The 23,236-nt window shown below is 41.7% G+C and overlaps 1 protein-coding gene across 1 annotated transcript in view; it reads left to right on the forward strand.

Annotated features, from left to right (window-relative positions):
• Positions 1-23,236, forward strand: part of LOC139657529 (semaphorin-7A) — a 42,468-nt gene continuing 19,232 nt past the window's right edge. The window contains exons 1-6 of the mRNA XM_071535406.1: positions 1-79; positions 6,293-6,432; positions 9,665-9,727; positions 16,942-17,037; positions 18,191-18,302; positions 21,937-22,044. Of these exons, the coding sequence (XP_071391507.1) occupies positions 1-79; positions 6,293-6,432; positions 9,665-9,727; positions 16,942-17,037; positions 18,191-18,302; positions 21,937-22,044 (598 nt within the window). The remainder of the gene's footprint in view (positions 80-6,292; positions 6,433-9,664; positions 9,728-16,941; positions 17,038-18,190; positions 18,303-21,936; positions 22,045-23,236) is intronic.

The following is a 23,236-nucleotide window of genomic DNA, read 5'->3' on the forward strand; positions in this document are numbered from 1 at the left end:
ATGAATTATTTCATCCTGCTGCCGCTTTTTGCCACGGTTTTCGCCGGGAAGTCACCTCGCCTGAAATTTGTTGTGCACGGTAGGCAGTCCTATATTTTCTGGATGTTGTCTGGTTTTAACACAAAGTCATTCAGCCAAGTATTTGGCTGAATGACAAGTATTTGGCTGAAGGACCTTGTTTTATTAGTCGTTGTAGGGTAATGAATGAATGGATGGATGGGTTGGATGAATGGATGGATGAAGGGATGGATGAATGAATGAATAAACAGAGTGAGAGTTTAATCATGAGGTGATGCAGCCAATAATTGTCATTCACTTATTATTATGAACAGTCTAGATTTACTGACGTCCTTGTCTCAAACAGCCAGACCAGGGTAACATTGAGAAAAGCTGCCGCAAACTGCACGAATAAAGCCATATTGGCGGCGTTACCTCTGGATTGATCTGTTAAAACACCGCCCTCCCCCTGCTGACCAAGTAGTAAATTACGCGCACCCCCCCTTCAGGCCCTGCACACATGTCCACTGTCTTTGACACGACGAGAATTTGGAGGAAAACTCATCTGCTTTCCCCTTTATGCCCTTTAATACAAGACTTAGATCCAGCTTGAGTATTGGAGATTTTCTGAGCCTGTTTCATGTTTTAATTCGTCTCCAGGTTATGGAAACAGCTACTCAGTATTTCTCCTAGAGGCATTTTGATCTGTGTGTATTGTGCATGCTGTGGCTGCTCTGTTAGGTTTTTTGATAACTTGTGCGTTTGGTTTATCTCTGTGCATTATAGTGCGTGTACAGTCGCTGGTTTGTCGTCATTGAAACGCAACATCGCCGGTTGTTTACCAATTAGGGCACCTCGGCTCTAATTGGTAATTGTCCCCTATATATATCAGATGGGCTCCTCGCCTCCAGGCGCGCAGACAGAATATTAACTGAATATACAGTATTTGAGTCAACAGAGCGCACAAACCCGGCTCCCCTGGACCTCTGAAGGAACATGGCGTCTGTGAAACACTAAACACTGTGACACTGTACCCTTCAAACAGCCGCCCGCCGCCGCTGAAATGCATCATTATGGTGAAAAATGTCTCTTTGGAGGTCGACACACTGTAGCGCCCTGCCTGCAGAGCTGCAATGCAGGTGCAGGATGTGGCAGGCTGCTGCTGCTGCTGCTGCAGAGGAGTCAGGCTCTATAGGAGAGAGGCAGAGGCAGAGAGAGGCATGCGTTACCTCCATCCAGCCGCCATACATACATACATACATACACACATACAGAGAGAGAGAGAGGGAGAGAGAGAGAGAGAGAGAGAGAGAGAGAGCGAGAGAGAGAGAGAGAGAGAGAAATGAATGGAAAATTCCACGCAGAGCCGAGCCGACTGCCGGTTATTTATTCCACTCACGCCTTTTACACCTCGCACAGTCCTCTAATGCATTCACGATCAATAGAGACAGGGGCTGCGTGTCAAGTCGAGATGCACTGTATCCCTCCTGGCAGATGAGCAATACAAAGCGGACAAGATGGTCCAGACGTGCTCGTCATATCAATCAACTTATTGTTATGCAATCGCCCGCAGACAGCCGTCTATAACCGACACCAAGTCCAGATCTGAATCTGGCCGCGAAAACAAGCGGAGGAGAATCGATCAAAGGGCGCAGTTTGAGCCCCGAGCGCAACCTTGGAGAGGATCTGGCGCTGTTTCAGCACCGTGGACAGCGCCGAGCTGTGTGTGTGTGTGTGTGTGTGTGTGTGTGCGTGTGTTTGTGTGTTTCTATACTTGTGAGGCCCAGATGTCCCCACAAGGATAGAACAATGAGGAAAATCGTCCAAAGTGAGCACATTGTGTCGCCCCTCGCTTCATTAAGAGGTTTAGAGTTAAAGTTAGGGTCAGGTTAGGGGTTAGGGAATGGAGCAAGTCAGTGAAGGTCCTCACAAGTGTAGCAATACCATCGTGTGTGTGCGTGTGCGTGTGTGTGTGTGTGTGTGTGTGTGTAGAGAGAGAGAGAGAGAGAGCGAGAGAGAGAGAATATAAATGGTGAAAATGTATTTTCTGTTACAAATGTACCCTCCTTTCCTTTTCCCTTTATTTACTCTTTTCCAAACAGTTCTTCTCTTTACAATATTGCTATCAACTGAATTGAATTAAACAACTGAACTGCACCAGTAACATTACTGAACTGCTTTTGCTACTGTTGTTGACATGATTGTTAATAATCGTTAGATTATTGTTTATCCCTTATTAATTATTAGTTAATGTTGCAATCTTACCTCATTTGAAATGCTGTACTGCTTTGGCAACATAGATTTTTTTCCTGTCATGCCAATAAAGCATATTTGAATTTGAGAGTGAGAGAGAGAGAGGAGAGGGAGGGGGGGAGTGGATGGGATTCATTTTCTGAAATGTTGGTTAATTGACGATTAATTTCTTGTTACATGCTTTGGCAATATTGTTTGTTTTTAAATGATCATGCCAATAAAGCACATTGAATTGAATTGAATTGAATTTAAATTGAATTTAATTGAATTTAATTGAGAGAGAAAGAAAGAGAAAGACCGAGAGACACAGAAGGAGAAAGAGATGAGAGAGAGAAAAGGAGGAAGAGAAAGAGATCGAGAGAGAGAGAAAGAGAAAGACAGAAGGAGAAACAGAGACAGGAAGAGGGACAGGGAGAAATAAAAAGAAAGAGATGAGAGAGGGTGATGGAGAAAAAGAGAAAGACAGATAGAGACGGAGAGAGAGAGAAGATGAGTTAACTCCTCCAGTTACATCCCAAATATATGAGAACATTTTTCCAAAGTTCATCCGTAGTTTCAGCTGACCTTCTCTCTCAGGCCGCGGCCCGAACACATCGATACCAAAAGCTCCGTTCAACCTCTGAGTCTGATTTGAATTTCTTGGCAAATTGTTATTGCGGGTCCTTGAGGTCCACCTACAAAACAAAAAACGACTTTGCAGTGAAAGCTTTAAATGAAAATAGCAACTGGCTTACTTCTGCTGCATCGGGACAGCAAAGCTTGAAAGAATAGCTGGATCAAACAAAGCTTTGACTTTGTCTTTGCTTTTCCCTTCTCAATCCAGAATCCTTTCTTCATGTACGAGGGGAAACTAGTGCCAAAAATAGCTTCACAGTATTTTGCTTTTCTTCAGTTGTTAAATTTGTTTCTTGTTAGGGGAGGAAGAAGGAGTTCAATGTCTTGTTCAAGGGAACTTCATATCGTTCTGGAAGTAAATTTCACATTCATTTTCCTCATAGGGAATTAGCCATAACATTTTTTCGGTGTGAGGTGGACTCAACATGAGCTAACAAACGACTGTATATGTTCCTGTAGAAGCCGTCAGTCAATCTGATGTCAGCATCATATTAAGAGATCCTGCCTGAGTTCCTTGTGAAATACTACACTACCCACAAGATTTAGCGAGTTCCCACCAATGGAGAGGTCGCTGTTACCATAGAAACGTAATGTTAGTTGGCTAGAAACCTGGATTGGTGGTTGGCGGTGCTCCACTATGGTTTTGCTGTCAGACATGATGTCTTAGGGGTAGTGCTGTAGTCGAGACCACCTAAACCGAGACCGAGTCAAGACCAAGACCAGAGCGTATCAAGTCCGAGTCAAGACCAAGACTTTGAGGGGGCGAGACCGAGTCAAGACCAAGACCGAAGGGGGGCGAGACGGGGTCGAGACCGAGACCAGACCAATGCGAGTCCATTTTCAAGACCATGTAATCAGAGTGATGGCTCTACATTTACACCATTTCTCTGCTAAAATTCAAAAAGAAAGAAAGCATTATTTAGGAATTTAAGTAAAATACAAATGGATGTACAGTATGTACTCGGTGGCAGAAGGCAATCCTTTGAAACATTGCAATTCGATTTCACTGACCTTTGGAAAGGCTGAAGACAGTGGGCAGAATGAAACAGAAGTGTTAAAACACCCTGAGCAGATAGCTTCACTAAAACATTCAAAATTATTATCAGGTTATAGCTGACCCTTGCTTTTATGTCACAATGTATAATTATTTTGATTCCTGAAATGAGAAGAAACATAAACTTACTGTCATATATAGGCTACAAATTGTTTTTATGTTATAGTGTTTTGACTTTGACCAATGTGCCAACTTGCCCCGCTCTCCCCTACTCAACCTGCCAGAGCCCCGCTGTGCAGACGAAAGTGAAACTTAAAATTCCACAATTTACTCGCCTGTTAGTAACGGTATAAACAGTAACCTGATAACACGTCTTCTGCTGCACTACAGACTTTAACGGTAACGTTATTACCTTGTGGAATTTAAGCCTAACATTAGTGAAATTATAATTTAACCGATAACTGTGTCGCAATGCTTTAATGCACCGCATTGAATTGAACGGGCCATGTGCCTGTATGGAATCGGTGCTTGTTCTTAGAACTGTTTTGCAAAACTCTCTGTGATTTCTGTAGGCAAATTGTATTATTCTCATTCTCTCCTCCTCAGCCACACATGGTGCTCTCTCCTCCTGTCTCTCTCCCCCTGTCTCTCTCCTCCTGTATCCTGCGTTCTCTTTCTTGGTGCAGCTCAGAGGGGGGTGAGGGTGGCAGCGTTTAATGGTTAATAAACTGTCAAACTTAAAATAAGCCAAGTTATCGGTTGCAATTTGAGGGGGAAAGTTTTATATCCAATCACAGTAAAAAAAATAAATAAATCAGACAATGCACCGGCAGGTAATGATGTTACTGCACTTGTGGTCTCGACTGGTCTTGAAATAAAATTCCGAGTCCTCTTTGTCCGAGACCGAGTCAAGACCGAGTAAAAATGCAGTCGAGTCCGAGACGAGACCGAGACCATCACAATGTGGTCTTAAGACCGGTCTCGAGACCAAGACCGATCTCGAGTACTACAACACTACTTAGGGGTGAGGTGAAGAAAATCATTACAAATCAGCAATCACTATATTATATTATATTATATTATCATATTATTTAGTATCACTTTTATTTAAACAGCTGTAAATATCAAAAATATGCACCAGAAAAGTACAAGATGATGCTTTATTGCCAAACTGTTACCATGTTACCAAACTTTCTCTTTTAAACCCTATGTAGCTTCATTTTAGACATCTTGTAAATGGCTAATCAATGTAAAATTGCTCAGTGGGAACAGTAATTAAAAGCTAAAACTAAGTGTAGGTGCAGTTGCAGTATATTGTAACTGTAGTGTGTACTGACTGTAAGTCTGATTGGATGGGTGACTCTGGGAAGCCAAAATTTCCCGTTGAGCCTTCTGGAGGAGTTCTGAGACTAATTCATCCAAACATCTGTGATGGGATTTGCCCACTTGATTATTCCAGTGATGTTCTCGCTCCCACCAAACGCCCTCTCCTCCGACACCCAAGCCGGTTTTCTGTTTGGATTCTCCATGTAATTTAACACCACAAAGGGCAGAAACGTCAGATCCAATACTTTGGTAAATGAAACCGGTTCGGAGCCTGAGGTCCTCGAGCCTCAGCTTCTACCGGCTGCAGATTAAATGTAGATTAAAAACCGGAGGTGATCGGCTCCTCGACTTTTGGACCGACTTTGCCTGAGGAGTTTAGGCTGCAAAATCTGGATCATCTTTTAAATAAACTTCTTAAAACTCAATTTTACAGAGTTGCTTTTATGCAGTGACCTTTTATTATTGTTTTTGACCTCCGTTTTATGACTCCCTTGCTTTTTATATTTCTTTCCTTTTTTATATTGCTTTTGCTGTTTATTTTGTGTCTTTTATCCCTTGTGCTTTGTAACAGTGTTTTTTTTAAAAAAAAAGTACTATATTGAGTATTAATATTATTATTAGTAGTAGTAGTAGTAGCCTAGTAGTAGCAGTAGTAGTAGCAGCAGTAGTAGGCTAGTAGTAGCAGTAGTAGCAATAGCAGTAGCAGTAGCCTAGTAATAGCAGTAGCAGTAGTAGCAGTAGTAACAGTAGCAGCAGTAGTAGTAGTAATAGTAGTAGCCTAGTAGTAGCAGTAGTAGTAGTAGCAGTAGCAGTAGTAGCAGTAGTAGCAATAGCAGCAGCAGTAGTAGTAGTAATAGTAGTAGGCTAGTAGTAGCAGTAGTAGTAGTAGCAGTAGCAGTAGTAGTAGTATTTTATAGATCTTGGGTGCTCCTATACAGCCAGAAATTAGTGCTCAACTTCTTTTTAGAATTTAATTCAATTTATTATTCAACTCAATTCAATTCATCATCACAGGGCATTTTTCATAGCAGGCATAAAAACAAACATTACACACAAAACTCTTTCATGCCACTTCACCCCTCTAATCCACACTGTTCTGACCCTCAGAACCCCCCAGGTTCCGCTTCATGAAACCTGAGAACTACATCAGCATGTACCACCAGGAAGGCACCAACACGCTGTACGTGGGGGGGCAGGCCGTCATCTACGTGTTGACGTTCACCGACAGAGGGGTCCGCGACCTGCAGGTACCTGTCACAGTTTTACTTTTAGCCAAGGCTCTTTTCCACAGCAACTTGCACTTTGAGTTTCCCCTTAAATTTCCTCTTAACCCCTTGTACCCTGACTTTAGCTGACTTTACCCTTGAATTTCCCCTCAAGTAGCTTCAAAGTTAGAAATGTTGTTTTTCCTAACTGTACAGCCATGTCAGATCCATATCCTGTATCTACTCATTCCAATGCTTCATTGAAGCTCTAGCTGCTTACTGAGTGAAATATTCAAACCCAGGGGGAAAAAGATCTTGATCTAGATCTTGTGCATCATTCTATACACATGAAACTGTAATTCAGCCTGACATGTTTGGTATCTTTGGAAACCTTGGGATCTTGACTAGAATTTAAAATAAAGTTATGTGGTTTTGAACAAAGTTTGGCTGTGAAACATGTGTTTGTAATGATGGTCCCAAATGAGGGATGTTAGGGTAGAAGTGATGAGTGAGCAGGTAGGAGTTCAGTGTTTTGCTCCAGGACGCTTTGACAGGATTAATGGCTGTTTTGGGGGATTGAACCTGTGACCCTTCAGCTGTGGGATGGTCATTTTAAACAGCAGGCCGCCCAGCTGCCAAGTACACAGTAGGAGTAGAGCAGCTTAATACTGCTTAATCTTTACGTTAGTCCACTCTAGAAGCCACTTTGGCAACCAACCAACATTTTGAGGTGCTGTGCTTTTATAAGAATCGAGTTGGCTGGAGAAATAGTTCAAGTGGCTCAAGTTCAAGTGAATTTTGAATTTACCAGCAATGTTGAGGGTAATGTGTTATAGTACTCAAATTACTAGTAACTCAACGCATTCATTTTTCAATTCCTGTAATCTGTTTCTAGTTAATTTTCAAAATTAGAGTGTTGTTGCTTTTATTTTTCTTTCATATTGTTTCACTTTGGTTCATGCAAATTAAAAAAAAAACCAGTACAAATCTCATGGAGAACACATGCTGTTAATGTAAAAAATGTCTAAGTCTGTGATGAGATAGTAAATGAGACTGGGAAATTATTTTAGAAACAGAGTCACAGTCTTGCATTGCATTTTAAAACACTGATCGACACACTTGGCAGCCATATTGTTACTACATGCTGTTGCAGTGGGTATCGCAAAAATACTGTAACGAGTTACTTTTAATAAGGAGTAACTTTGTAACCTATTTATTTTGTAAAGTAAGTAAGAAAGTAAAGTAACTAATTTATTTTAAAAGTTCCCCAACACTGGTTACCAGACACTGTGGGCTGACAAGAGTGTAAGTGTTTGCCTGGTTCAATTCCCAGCTCCTGCAAAGGAAATTTCAACTGTTGAGATTTTAATTTTTGACATTTTTGCCTTCCTTACATAGTTCAAAGTTTAGAGAGACAGGAAAGATTGGGAGAGAGAGGGGGATGACATTAGACAAAGGTCCTGGGCCGGATTCAAATCCAAATTTAAACCTCTGACCCACCAGAATGCCCCAATTTTTTATTTCTTAGCAAAAGTATTTTCTTATTTAATCATGACCAAAACCTTTCCCTAACCCCAACCAAGTAAACTGATTAACCTTTAGCTGAAAATGCTGTGTCCAATCCATGTTATTGTCACAGTATCCAATTCGGGGTGGAGGAACAGATAAATGAACACATGAGTGACACATAATTTGTGTCCACAGCACGTAAATCTGCGTTTCAGAGTTCGTGTTCGTGTCACGACTTTTCATGGGATCATGTTTCTCTCCCGGTGGTAAGCGGGACACAGTAAGCCGCGGCCCGGGCCAGGAGCGAGGCCAGAGAGACGGCCGGCCCGGCGCTGACCTAGATCAGCGGCCGACATGCGGGGAAGATGGGTCATGCATACATTAATGGAGCTAAGCTTATCTCTCCCTGCGAGGATGGAAAACATAATTCGTTGAGCTAATATTGTCAACATAGGCTCAAGATAACACTGTGTGTGGGCCAGTGTCAACACTGACTAGATTAGCAAACGGAAGACACTGTAAGAGTTTCATCTAAATATGACTGTGCCTTATTTTTCCTAATGATTGCAGGCTTAGCGTTGGGTTTCATTAGGTTTCATTCAGTGCAGGATAAATGACAGGCAGAGGGCTGTTAAAGGAAGACACAGTTATTGCTGATGTACCTTGCATTGCTGGACCATGGTGTTGTTTGATGGTGTATTTTTTTTTATTCCTACAGTTAACAGGCTAAATGTAGATATTCCCAGCAGCTACAGTAGATTTTAACAGCAGAAAAGGGTTCAGCTATCTAAAACATCAACAGTTTTCCATCCATATGTATATACTATCCCTGTTTATTTTGCACTATAGATTTGAATCATTAAATATTATGTTAAGTCTAGCCAGAGGGGAAGCTGACACCAGAGCCTGGTGTGACCCCCTCTCCTCCTCACTCCCCCCCTCAGAGGAGAGCTATAGATAGAAAAGAGCAGAGGCTCTGAACTGTCGTCCAGAACAAGTCTTAGAAGAGGAACATCAGCGGTAAACATCAGGTTTTGGTGTCAGTCCCTCAGAATCAAAAAGCGAGGGCTTCTTTCTAGAGCCGCCGAATCCCTCTGCTGCGATCCCAATGTGCAAAACCTGAATGTCTTCTCCCTCTTTTTTCTGTGCAAATCGCAGCACAAACCACAACTGCTGCAAGCCGTATGGGCTGCATGTTTGTTTTGGTATCAAAATATTACAAATATCACAGAAAAATACGTTCTCGTGAGCACAGGAGTACAATGAAAACTGCATACGCTTATTCTCGGCCTTTTGTATACAGTCTGCGCTCTTTAGATTTGTGCTCCAAACACAGCCGTCGCTTTGTGTGTGTATCACAAGAGACTGGGAATCTGCAAATTGCAGTTGTTAAGTGTGCGCTGCTCAATCTTTTCATGGTCGCTAATGATTGATTAAATCTTTTACATGTACTGAATGCAACAATCTCAGGCAAGCTCCCTGGGGGATGTCAAAAGGCATTCTGGGAAATGTAGGAAATCACTAATTGAAGTAGAAGCAGACGAGGCAGGTTGAGGGAAAGTGGGTTCCCCCAAAAAGTAAATTGCAAAACCTCATCACAAATAACTCCTGGAATGCACCGAACATCAAAGATTGATGATATCTAACAGTGTAACGGTGGATTTTTCCTGTAAGTGTGGTGTTTAGCTCCTGGAGCGGGGTCACTGTTTCTCTCCTGACAAACAGCAGTGTGAAATAACAAACTGAACGTTCCCTCCGCCCACAGATCCCAGTGGTGACTGATGAGACTGCAAATGCGACCTGCATGGCGAAGTCTGCGCTGCCCAAGGTAGAACATCACATTCCCCGTCCACAGCTGCATCGTTAGAGCATCCTCCTCCTCCATCACTCTGTTATCATCATGGTCATCATCACCATCATGGCTGCCATTACCATCTTTATCATCTTCATCTCCGGTGTGTAAGGTGCAATGTTTAGCTTTAAATCAGTTATTTAGTTCAGGTTTAGTCTATTTATTTGCAGTGATGAGGCTTAGAGACAAAGTAATTCAAGCAAAGAGAAGACACAGAAATTACTAATTTGTGCAGATGAGATAAAAACACACAGGAGGCATCTTCACCTCAAAACAAAATAACAATGCACAGATGAGTGAGTCATTGATAATAACAGTGAAAAATCCAACATGAGATCCTTTAACAAGGGATTCAAATCTGAACCCTAAATCCAAGCCCAAACCATAAACTAACCTTTTAAAACAGGCCTAAAAAAACCCCATTTTATTCACAAAAGCTTTTTCTTGTTAACTTTTGTTTAGTGAATTCTTTTTGTGTTGTTTTTTTTTTTACTCTGTAGCACTTTAAGATTCACTGTGAAGGAAAAGTGCAGAATAACTCAAATTAATTATTATTATTATTTTTATAAGCTTATCCTTAACTCTCACCATGACCTAAACTTGAGGTCAATTTATACGTCTGCGTCAAAGTGCCATCATAGCTACGTTGCAGCTCTTTGTGGTGCCGCTGTAGCTTACTGCAGCGGTTCTCAACGTGGGGTCCGGGGACCACCAGGGGTCCTTGAGGGGGTTCCAGGGGGTCCCCAGCAAATTGATGAAATGTTGAACGTAAGCATTATTTCAAGTATTATTTCATTAGTTAAGTTAACACAATTAGAGAATGCAGAAGAATGACTATTTCACTGTTGTCTCTCGATCGACATTACAGACAGTGAATTGTGGACAAAATCATATCTAACAATAAAAATATTCTCAGATTTGGGTCTGAGAGAAAAACATCTCATCAAATGGGGGTCCATGGCCCTAAAGTGCACAAAATTAGTGGTCCTTGATATAAAAAAGTTTGAGAATCACTGGCTTACTGCACCTCTTCAAAAATCTAACTGTAAATGTTGACCACAAGAACTGTGATTGACCGCTTCATATTTCCTCCTACCTGTATCCGGTTGACGTGGGCCGATAGTGAAGACAACAGATGGAAGAGAGACTTGCTGACTTGCTTTGCAAATATGTTCCTCTGTACGACTCCTCATCTCCCAATTATAACGACTACCAGATGTCACTGAATTCGTGTTGAGAAATATCCAGAATATGAGTTTCGAAGAATGTAAACACTACTTCTTCTGTTATTCCGTGTTAACAAAGCACGACACCGCCATCTAGTGTTTCGGCAATCTACGCGACGCAGAATCACTGACGCAGAACTGTAAATATTTGCACCGCCAAAGGAACCATCGCCGTAGCAACAGCACTAACCCTGACCTTTGATGCCTAAATATAATTTGGATTTTAATCCCAATCCTAATCTCGACCCTAAACTCAAATCCTAACGCTAAAGTAGCCGCTTGTAGTGAGCGGCTAAAACGACCTCACTTTGCAAACATGTTCTGTCCTTCTAGCATAGAAGTACAAGAACACTCACCCACACACTGTCACCCACACACACACACACTCGTCCACAAACACACACACAAACACCCCCACACCTCCAGCCCCCCCCCCCCCCCCCACACACACACACACACATACATGCTTCCACAAGCGCTGGCCTTGTTTCTTGGAGTTTATGATGCACTTGTTCCCTCTCTCTCTCTCTCTCTCTCTCTCTCTCAATTCAATTCAATTCAATTCAATTCAATTCAATTCAATTCAAGGAGCTTTATTGGCATGATGTACATGTGCACATGTTGCCAAAGCATAGATTCAAACATAGATGAGATAGAAATAAAGTAAAATAAAATGCATATTAAATATATAGATTCATCACAGAATATTTCTGGACAGTAACAACAATAACAGTGATGATTACAAAAAAAAGCAAAGTTAAAGAAGAGTTTACAGAGTTGATGTGTTTCTTAGATTATGGCATGACATCACCATGACATCATCATGACATCACATACTGAGCACAGAGTTCTACTGTTTCAACATTTTCTCCAAGCAGGAGACACATTTTGTCTGTTGATGCTGAGATTTTGAAAGTTCTCTGTTCTTTCAGAGATTTTTTTGAAAAGTCTGTGTTCCTGATGTGTTTCCAGGAGAAACAGATACTTGATACTTGGTGCTCTCTCTCTCTCTCTCTCTCTCTCTCTCTCTGTCTATTTACTTATTAACCTCTCTTCCATTTGGATTTGCGCCCATTGTTTTGTAAAAAATCACTTTGCGACCATCCTCTCTGCAAATAAACTCGTCGCCACTTCAGCCTGAACATTGCCGCCACCCAAAAAAAAAAAAAACCAAAGCATAAAGTGTTCAGGTTGGGTTTAGTATTCTCTGTCATGCTGCATGCAGGAGTGTCTCGGGGATAGCGGTCCATCCTCTCTGTAGTTAATGAATAAGTGATGGATGTGGAGTGTTGCGGTCCCGGTCTGCAGGGCCGGGCCTCCTGTCTGCTCACTGCCAAAGTGATCCGGGCATGGATCACTTCCAGGCTTTCCCCAAATCTCTCTCTCTCTCTCTCTTAATCTCTCTTTGTCTATCTGCCTACCTCTTTTTACCTTTCTCTCTCTCTTAATCTCTCTTTGTGTCTTGTTCTCTCTCTTTCTTCGTCCCTCTCTCCCTCTCTGTCTTTCATTCTCTCTCTCTCTTGAAATAAGTGCTTCTCTCTTTCTCTTAATCCCTCTTTTTGCCTTGTTCTCTCTCTTTCTTTGTCTCTCTACCTCTGTATTTCTCTCCCTCTCTCTCTTAATCTCTCTTTGTGTCTTGTTCTCTCTCTTTCTTTATCCCTCTCTCTCTCTTTCTGTTCATCTCTCTTTCTCTCTCCTTTTCCATCTACCTCTCTCTTTCTTAATCTCTCTTTGTGTCTTGTTCTCTCTCTTTCTTCATCCCTCTCTCTCTCTGTTTATCTCTCTTTCTTCCTTTCCATCTACCTCTCTGTCTTTCTTTCTTGTGTCTTGTTCTCTCTTTCTGTTCATCTCTCTTTCTCCTTTTCCATCTACCTCTCTCTGTATTTCTTTCTCTCTCTTAACCTCTTTGTGTCTTGTTCTCTCTCTTTCTTCGTCCCTCTCTCTTTCTGTTCATCTCTTTCTCTCTCCTTTTCCATCTACCTCTCTCTGTATTTCTTTCTCTCTCTCTTAATCTCTTTGTGTCCTGTTCTCTCTCTTTCTGTTTATCTCTCTCTCTCCTTTTCCATCTACCTCTCTTTCTCTGTCTTCCTTTCTCTCTCCCTCTTGAAATAAGTCTTTCTCTTAATCCCTCTTTGTCTTGTTCTCTCTTTCTTTGTCTTTCTACCTCTCTCTGTCTTTCTCTCTCTTAATCTCTCTTTGTCTTGTACTCTCTCTTTCTTCATCCCTCTCTCTGTTTATCTCTTTCTTCCTTTCCAGCTACCTCTCTCTGTCTTTCTTTCTTTCTCTCTCTTAACCTCTTTGTGTCTTCTCTCTCTTTCACCGTCCCTCTCTTTCTGTTCATCTCTTTCTCTCTCCTTTTCCATCTACCTCTCTCTGTATTTCTTTCTCTCTCTTAATCTCTCTTTGTGTCTTGTTCTCTCTTTCTTCATCCCTCTCTCTGTTTATTTCTTTCTTCCTTTCCATCTACCTCTCTCTCTGTCTTTCTTTCTTTCTCTCTCTTAACCTCTCTTTGTGTCTTGTTCTCTCTTTCTTTGTCCCTCTCTCTCTCTCTTTCTGTTGATCTCTTTTTTTCCTCTTCTTTTCCATCTACGTCTCTCTCTGTCTTTCTTTCTCTCTCTCTTAATCTCTCTTTGTGTCCTGTTCTCTCTCTTTCTGTTTATCTCTCTCTCTCTCTCCTTTTCCATCTACCTCTCTTTCCCTGTCTTCCTTTCTCTCCCCCTCTTGAAATAAGTCTTTCTCTTAATCCCTCTTTGTCTTGTTCTCTCTTTCTTTGTCTCTCTACCTCTCTCTGTCTTTCTCTCTCTCTTAATCTCTCTTTGTGTCTTGTTCTCTCTCTTTCTTCGTCCCTCTCTCTCTCTCTCTTTCTGTTCATCTCTCTTTCTCTCTCCTTTTCCATCTACCTCTCTCTGTCTTTTTTCTCTCTCTTAATCTCTTTGTGTCCTGTTCTCTCTCTGTTTATCTCTCTCTACCTCTCTTTCTCTGTCTTCCTTTCTCTCTCCCTCTTGAAATATATCTTTCTCTTAATCCCTCTTTGTCTTGTTTTCACCAGCTCTTTCTTTGTCTCTCTACATCTCTCTTTCTCCTTTTCTATCTACCTCACCTCTGTCTTTCTTTCTTTCTCTCAAAATAAGTGCTTCTCTCTTTGTCTTAATCTCTTGTTCTCTCTTTCTTTGTTCCTCTGCCTCTCTCTTTGTCTTTCTTTCTTTCTGTCTCTCTTTCTTGGTCTCTCATCTCATTTTCTCTCTCTTGGTTCCTCTACCTCTCTCGGTCTCTCTCTCTTTTCATCACTCTCTTTCACTCGTTCTATATCTGTCTCTGTCTCTCTCTCTCACTGTTTTTCTTTTTTCTCTCTTTCTCTCTCTCCTTTTCCCTCTGTCTTTCTTTTTCTCTATCGCTAATCGCTCTGTGGTGGCCGATGATACAGAGAATTCAAATAAAACTCAAAAGGCAGAATCTTCAAATCCAATAGACTTTTATTACATAAAGTAACAGAAGCCAAGTCGGTCTGCAGAGCAACTGAAGCACACAAAGAAACACTCCTTTATACAGATTTCTGGGATTTGCTACACATCCTACTTGCGCAATCAATAGCCTTGAGCCAACTGTCATTAATATCTTCTTGACAGGCTTTTTCCTGTTTTGTCTGGTTTATATGAAATGCTATGGGTGGCAACTTTTGACTCAACTTTGGCTCTGCTCAACTTTCCACTCGGCTCTTCTGGTGATAAACAACTTAAGGACATGCGCATACTCGCACATCCTGCCCTCCCTTCATTCTGTCTTGTCCTCAGACTCCTTGCATGAAACCTTTAAAGGTTGACTATGATCAACTCTTTGAGATTACTATAAGTGTTCACAGAGTAATTAGGTGAGTAATACAAGTTTATACCATGGTCTGGGTGAATACTCGATTCTGATTGGCTGCAGGGTGTCCATTAATTAAGCAATATTACACGAGAGGGTGTGCTTTACCGTCATTGTTGGCACGACAGTGATGCGGTCAGGAGCATCCGTAAGCATCACTGAAGTGCCGCCAATAATGACGGTAAAGCACACCCTCTCGTGTAATATTGCGATTATACAACAGTTACCAACAAAATAAAAGATATAATCAAAATGTATTCATATTGTGGGGCAATTCGCTCTCAAAATAAAAAACGTTTTGCTAGTGTTATCTCCGTTTCCCTGGAAATGCATGGGGTCTGACTAATAACTGGAAAACAATCAGTCACGTCAGTAGACTCCTATGTAATGGAACCTAGTTTACTACTCCAGCAAGTAGGCGGAGCCTTAGCAACGACCTAGCAACAGAGACGATTTCTAGTCCCTGTTGAGTCAGCCAGCCAACTTGAGCTAATGCTTTCTAGAGATCGCAGGATTTCCCAAACTGAATAAATACCACACATATAAACACAAAACTGCCTTGCTAGCTCAGTCTTGTTGTAACTAAGATATCTGCTGAAAAAAATCATTTTTCCATGGACAGATTTAGCTACTATGTCCGCGAACTTCACATGTATTTTTAAGCTAGTAGCGCCGTGTCACCGACTCACCGGCACAGCTGATGGAGGATGCAGAGCGTCTGGTAACATCAAGGCTGAACAGAGTTACCGTAGCGTTATATTTAAATATATTGTATGATACTATATGGCGGAGTAATATTTAGTGATGAGCACGGCTAGGTGTGCAGTCATGCTGATTTGAGCACGTTCTAAATGTCTAGTTGACCAATCAGATCGCTAGGTCGGAACTACCTGTTGTATAATACAAGTTTATACCATCGATTCTGATTGGCTGCAGGGTGTCCATTAATTCCTGATAATGTACACCTACTAAGTAGTTCCAGTCAAACTGTCTGTTCGCCGTTCTAAATTAATGCGCTGGGTAACTTACGTAGCGTCAGCCTGTATCTAAAATGAGCAAACATAGCATAGTGCCTCATCCTCTGAACACCACAGGATGGCGGCTGTAACACACAAGCTGCAAGAAGTACACTGCCCCTCTGAACTTACTGATACTTTGCATCACATACGGTAAGCGATCATCTCACATCCCATTCGCTATTCAACTCGCTACTTCAGGCTGCGGCCGACAGTAACACATGGCCTATCTCATTTGTTCGTGAAAATCTTGATATTGATTTGGGGACAATGACATGGCTGGCTAGCTAGCTAGTCTTGTTGTTAAACATACTGTCAAATTATATTTACTGTTTGTCAACCGCACGCAATGTTATTGACTTTGAATGTTGCATAGCGTTAGCTTTCTGGCTCATAGCTGAGCCAAAGGGTTCTATGAGCTGAGCGGACTAGAAATATCTGTCGTATCTAAGGTTCGTCCTATTTACTGGAGTAGTGAACATCGTTTCCATTGCATAAGAACCTTATGGGACGGTAATGATTGTTCCAGGTATTAGTCAAACCCTCAGGTGTTACCAGTTATGGCTTGTGGAAAAACTTTAGATTTTGATTACAAAACGCATGAAAATATAAATTAATGGTCTTATTTTTTTTTGTTTGGCAAGTGACCATGGTATAAGCGGGATAATGCCCTTCGAGGTGTCCATTATCAGAAATTAATGGACGACGGGGAGGCCTGAACCGTCCGACGCGCAGCGGAGGATGGTTGCTTCCGCGGAGTCCATTAATTTCTGATAATGGACACCTTGTCGGGCATTATCCCTTACTTATACAAGTAATATACCACAGCTCTCTTTCACTGATTCTCTCTCTCTCTTTGTCACTCTCCCTCTCTCCTTTTCTCTGTCTATTTTTGTCCCTTTCCGTCTTGCCTTTGTGTTTGACTCTCTCTCTTCCTCTCTCTTTGTTCCCCTCTCTCTCTGTTTTTGTCTCTATTTGTCTCTCTGCCTCTGTCACTGTCTCTCTCTCTCTTAATCTCTGTCATTGTCTCATTTCCTCTTTCTCTCCCCCTCTCCCTCTTTGCCTCTCTCTCTTTCTCCCACAGTTGGAGTGTGATAATTTCATCACCGTCATTCAGAAAGTAAATGACACCTTTGTAGTATGTGGGACAAACGCTGGAAGCCCCAAATGCTGGCTGCTGGTAAGAAGTTGTTTTGATCAATTATTCACGCATCCTTGAAATGCAGTCATACAGATTTCACTATATATATCGAATAGATAAATCGAATTACAGAAATGTGACAATATGCATTGTGGGTCAGAAAAATTAGTCTCCATGTTATTCTGCTGTAGTCATCACAAATGAGACGGCTTGACCATCACGATTTTACAAGCTCTCCATCCAAATTATATTATTTACACTTTGAAATTACATTTTTAAATCGTTGTTTACATTCTAGCAGCCAATGGCATCGCTAGAAAGATTTGTGTCTCAGAAATGAACATAATTCTGCGCAGATTTTGTGATTGTATCGTGGTTGTATCGAATCGTGAACCCCATATTGTGTATCATATCGTATCGTGATACCTCCATAGAGGCCCCACTTTTTATTGTATGCTTCCTGCACTACTGCTGCATGGCTGCTGTTCCTGCATTTACTTGCTTGGTTTAACTAGTTGGTTTGACAGAGACAGTCATTTATTCCTATGACGGATGTTTTGACGGACAGTGGTAGACAGTGGCGCCCCTAGTGGCCGTTGGCTCCGCTGGCCAACGGATGACATACTTCTGATTTTTTCCATATTTTGCATTGTTAACGGAGTGTCAAAATACCTGCAAGTGACAAAAAGATAATTCTGAATGCTGATTTGTGGCAATGGTTCTCAAACTGGGGGTCAGGACCCCACAGGGGGTTGCAAGATAAATTTGGGGGTTCGCAAGATGATTTGTATGATAGGAAACCTAACCTTTTTTCAATCATACAAATTTATTTTGTAATGTAATTGTGATTTTGTAATTTTTCAGATTTTTTGCAAATTTTTGCGTTTTTCTTGTGATAATAATGATTTTTTTCTCCTCTGATAACAAAAAGAAGCAACCTGAAAGGAGAAAATCATTTCTGACCTTAACTGTTCACCACTCTGTATATGCAGCCGTAGGCGTTGAGTAGGCGTGAGTAGGCATCGCTTCGTTTTACGGGGTCGCGAGCCAAAAAGATGGAGAACCACAGTTTTATGGGATATCGAATTGTAAAATCTATAATATATGATGACTTACGCCTGGAATGAACTGGACTTGAAATGCACGACTTGCTCCAGGTTCTAAGGTCACTCCCCCCCCCCCCCACACACAGGTAAACGACACTGTGCTGACCGACGTGGGGCAGCAGGGCAGCGGGCAGATAGCCTCGGCCTCAGACATCTCACCCCCCTACCCCTCCCAGAGGTCCATCAGCCTGACAGCAGGTAACACACATACACACACACACACACACGCACACACACAGCAGAGGGAAAGTACAAGTCTCCTTTCAAGAGTCATACTCTTTATTCCGTTCAGAGAGAAGAACAGCTGAGGAGTCGTATTCCACAATGTGACAAATCACTGAATCTTCATCATTTAATATCTATAAAATATAGACTAGTGGGTGTGTTAAAGTGTTATTTTGACAGCCACGGTGATAAAGCTGCACCAGGCAAGATTTTTATGTAAAAATACAGCAATTATATAAGCTTCGATCACAAAGTGAAGCTGCAAGAGAGAGAAGCACTCCATCCCAACTAACAGAGACACTGTAGATTCGCCTTACTTGCCCAAATGCAATTCTGGTGTTGAGTATGGACCCTCCTCCACCCACAGTGACCAATTAAAAGTTAAGAGTAAAATCCAAACTGTCTTCTAAACAGCAGCAGAGAAAGCTGGACTCACCAACATTAGATCTTTTCCTGTCTCATCTCTTAAACATGAGCCTGCCGTGTGACATTCACTGACCTCACTTTACAGGATTTCTGGGTTTTGAAGTTCAAATTTTTCAAACAGTTACCTCTTGCTGTCATTTGAAGCAGCCGACATGCAAAGTTAGCCTAGTGCAGCTTTAAATTACCTGTTATGGTACTAAACAGTAGCAGAATTCTGTCTGTGCTGTCAGTAACTTTGTAAGAGTAGGTGTCACTTTTTCAAACGTTGGATATCTTATTTTGGAACAAAGCTCTTCAACTCTTTCAATTAATTTCGTTCATATGAGTCAATATAGTGCAGGAGCAGCAGAGCAGCACTTCTGAGTCCCAGACTCCCAGGAGCCATCTGCCTCTCATTATCACTCCCTATTCATAACATGTAAAGTGGTAGACGCTTTTATCCAAAGTGCCGCACAGTATTTGTAAAAGCCATTCCTCTAAAAGAAAGATATGTTAGCAGATTTTAATGATTTATCGTCTGGCGCTTACCTAAATTAAACATATTTACCTCAAAGAAGATCTAATGTGTAATGTTACTTAGCTTGAAACAATGCTCCATGCTGATTGGTCAGTACCTGCAATGAGAAACGGTATTACGTTCATTACAAGTTGTTGAGATTGGCGGTGACCTAGAAGTTGACCATGTTTTTGTGTTTTAATTTTGTACAATTCTGTGCAATACAATTTTCAAACTAACTTTTTGAGTCACATGTTAACTATAAACTTGAGTTCAATAGCTTACACTACCAGTCAAAAGTTTGGACACACCACATTTTTCTTTATTTTTACTATTTTACACATTTTAGAATAATGGTAAAGACATCAAAACTATGAAATAACACAAATGGAATTATGCAGTGACCAAAAAAGTGTTAAATAAATCAAAACTATCTTATATTTCTGATTCTTTAAAGTAGCCGCCCTTTGCCTTGATCGAAAGGCAAAGGCTTTGGAACCAAATTCATACATAGGATCAACTTCACTATTTATATTTGTCTAAGAAACTCATTTCAAGCATTTAAGCAGAAGCCTTTAGATCAAAATGGCTTTAAGAGAATGAAAAACATAGTATATTCAATCAGGTGGGTCCAAACCTTTGACTGGTAGTGTAAATGGCCATTTTACAGTAGAAGGAGCCACATTTACAAGTATGAGAGTTTACATTATAGCATGGGCAGCCACAGTGGGATCAAAGCCGTCACCCTGACAGTATTACTGCCTTACTCTGCCCAGTGAGCTGCACAGGAACTTGGACCTCCAACCCCGGCAGTTTAAAGACTTATTCTCACAGCACTAATATCACCTGGGGACATGCGGTGATTTGTAATAACTGCCGAGATCATTGGTGTTTTTAATCCTGTGCCACTCTGCCATGCAAGTAACTTGTCAAGTAAAAACTCCAGCGCAAATTACCTCCTGTATTTTGGTGAGGACAAAAGGTCTGCTGATAATACTAATCCCCTGCAAATCCAACTCTTGGTAAATTCAGCCCTAATTTGTTTTTGGCACGCACTTCCTTAGACTTATTCTTCTTCTAGATGGGCAATTGCTATCCTCCTCCTGTCATCAATCAATCAATCAAAACTTTATTTATAGAGCACTTTTCGTACAAATGAATGCAGTTCAAAGTGCTTTCCAGTGCAGTAAGACAGGGAATGAAGGAACAAACTTAAGTAAATTTAAATTTCCATTTTCTGGGCTCTGGAGCTTCGGTAGTCACAGTTCCTCCTCACAAAACACAGCGCTGAAAACATACTCAGTGGAGTCCACAGGTCCGTCGCTCCTACACGGTGCAAAATGGGACAGCAAACTCAGGGGCAACCTCTGGGCAACCAGCCAGCTAGCGGTCTTGTAGCTCCTTCAGTTAGCAGCCATGGAAAATGTAGCTTAGCACCGTTTTTATCCACTGAGACACCATCATAGATGTGCGGAGATAGCAGTCCACGGCAACCAGGCTGAATCCACTTGAACTCAAACAACAGTCCGACCTCACTCAGAGAGTGGCCACAGCTTATAACATAAACTTATAACATCAAGTTACAGACAACGGCTCAGACAAGCGACTTCCCCATACAAAAGTAAACTCTGACCCGCAAGAGTGGAAGTGTGACGTCACTATATAGACACCCAAGCAGCGATCATTACATATAAAATTACATTAAAAAACCGAATATCCGAATCCTAAAATTGAAAACCGAATACCTACCCAACGAATGAATAGTCGAATATTCGGATCCAGCCCTATAAATTTCACACTACTGTGTGAATGAAGCACAGAGCTTGGGGGGTAATTCATTAATTACACGAGGTCCTCACATAATACTAGTTAGGGCAATAGGTGCTTTAATGCCTTGCTCTGCCCATTGAGCTACACAAGGAGAGAAACCACTAACCCTGACTGCCATTCTCTATTGAGCTGCACAGGCTCACATTAACCAAACAGAGTTGTTCAAAATGAACAGATCCTCCATTAGTCACAGTGCTAGATGAGGAACGGACAAATGGGCTTTTTATTAAAAGTCGTCTAATGAAGATGGATTGCTTTGTAGAGAATGCAAAAATCAATTTCATTTGAATCAAGCAGAGGTTAGTTTGCGCTGCAGCACACTGGTTCAGATGCAGATCGATTGTTTAACCACTGAGCCGCTCCTTCGCCTGAGTGGTGCGGCTCTCTGGTAATGATCTGTCCTAATTGAGACATTACTGCCACGATTTCAGATGCTTCCCCTTTGCTTTGCTACGGAGACACTAAGTGGTGGTTATTGGAATATGGTGACGGGCGGGCCGCTCATCGGTGCAGTCGGCTATCCCGCCTTGATGTCTTCTTTGCTCTCGCTCTCCTCTTCCTTTTTCCTCCTCCTGTGTTTTCATTCCTTCTCCTCGCCGCCTTTGCCTTCTGGGTATCTTGTGCTCCGTCTGTCTCCGCTCTCCCACTGTGTTTAATTTTCCCTCTGTATATCCTCCTCTCCTCCTGTCTCAATCAATCTCCTTCTGTGTCCCTCCAACTTTCTCTCTCTCTCTCTATCTCCCGTCCTCTTTCTTCCAACCTTGTACCAATCTATCACGCTCACTCTCTGCCTTCTCCCTTTTCTCTCTCCAACCCCCCTCCCCCCCTCTCCATCTTTTTTCTCTGCTGTGTTAGATGGGAGTCTGTATTCCGCTCTGTCGTCGGTGGGAGGTCACGCCGGCTCTATCCGACGGACGTTTGGCTCCCAGAAACTTCTGAAGACGGAGAACGTTTGGCTGCTGAGTGAGTAGGAGGGGAGTCGCACAGAGACTGTACGGCTCGAATATAGCAGATAATGAATATGGTGGGTGGTACGTGGCCGTGTTTCTGCGAAAGATTACCCAGCAGCCTCGTGGGGAAACTAACGTGTAGGTGTATTCACCGCCACCCTGTTTATGGTTTGGGTGAAGGGTTATTCACAGCAATGGCAGCCAATGCGCCCGACTCTTCCATGCTGAGGAGGAATATGTGTGTTGAGGGAATATGAAACATGAAGCAGCATGTACACAGCAAAAAATATCCACATTCTGTCAGTATTACTGTGTTTTAGTGAAACTATCTGCCAGTGAGGTGAGATAACTTCTCCTTTTCAATGCGTTTTCTCCAAAATGGTGACTTGACGAAGCCCACGGGCGAAACGTCGTCTTTTCACTTTGCCAAGCTGTATATTTTTTATTTGAAACGTGTAAAATAAATCAGTGAAGATATCTTTTTGAGAGTGTGGATTTCCCTTTCTTTGGCTCTTGAATAAAGCCTATTTGAAATCGACGCACCAGAGAAGCCTTTTTTATGTCCATTTTCTTACCCAGCATACAGAATTTCTTAGTCATCTCCAAAATGGTGATGCGGTCATTTAATAAGGCACATCACTGCACTTGCTTCAAGATAATGTTGCTCAATCCGAGAAAATTCTCAAAAGGAGTCGAGTTGCATTGAAGAATTTAGTATAAAATGATTAATAAAGCAAGTAATCAATAATTCAAGGAGGGATCTGTGTCTTCTTCATTATACGTGCACGAAGAGAGAAGAAAGAGACAAGCTGCTGGCAGGTTCTTTGTTCTCTGATAAGTGAAGCAAAAAAAGGATATAAGTATGATTTTCAGTACAAAGATAAGGAGTGAATAGGGGGTTGATTGGGGTTCTATATACAGTATGTGTGAGTTCCACATGTCCTTGACTTTCTGATAGAGACAGGAACAGAACACAAAGATCTGGCAAACAAGTTGCATGAAGGATTCAGTACTTTTCCACTCTGCAAATTTAATTTCTTCAACACCTCGCAAGACAGACAAGTCTAGAATTGCGCTGGAAAACGTGAAATGCTCTCACCCTCCTGGCAGAACTTTTAGTTGTTTGAAAGAGAAACAGGATTTTCAGAATCACAAGATTAAATTAAATCAGGGGACATTTCTGCGGTGTAATCGCTTAACTCTCA

Source organism: Centroberyx affinis, unplaced genomic scaffold (genome assembly GCF_046629955.1).
Source record: "Centroberyx affinis isolate AG114_WGS23_722 - 3 ecotype Tasmania unplaced genomic scaffold, CSIRO-AGI_Caff_v1 ptg002702l_1, whole genome shotgun sequence".
Lineage (NCBI taxonomy): Eukaryota > Metazoa > Chordata > Actinopteri > Beryciformes > Berycidae > Centroberyx > Centroberyx affinis.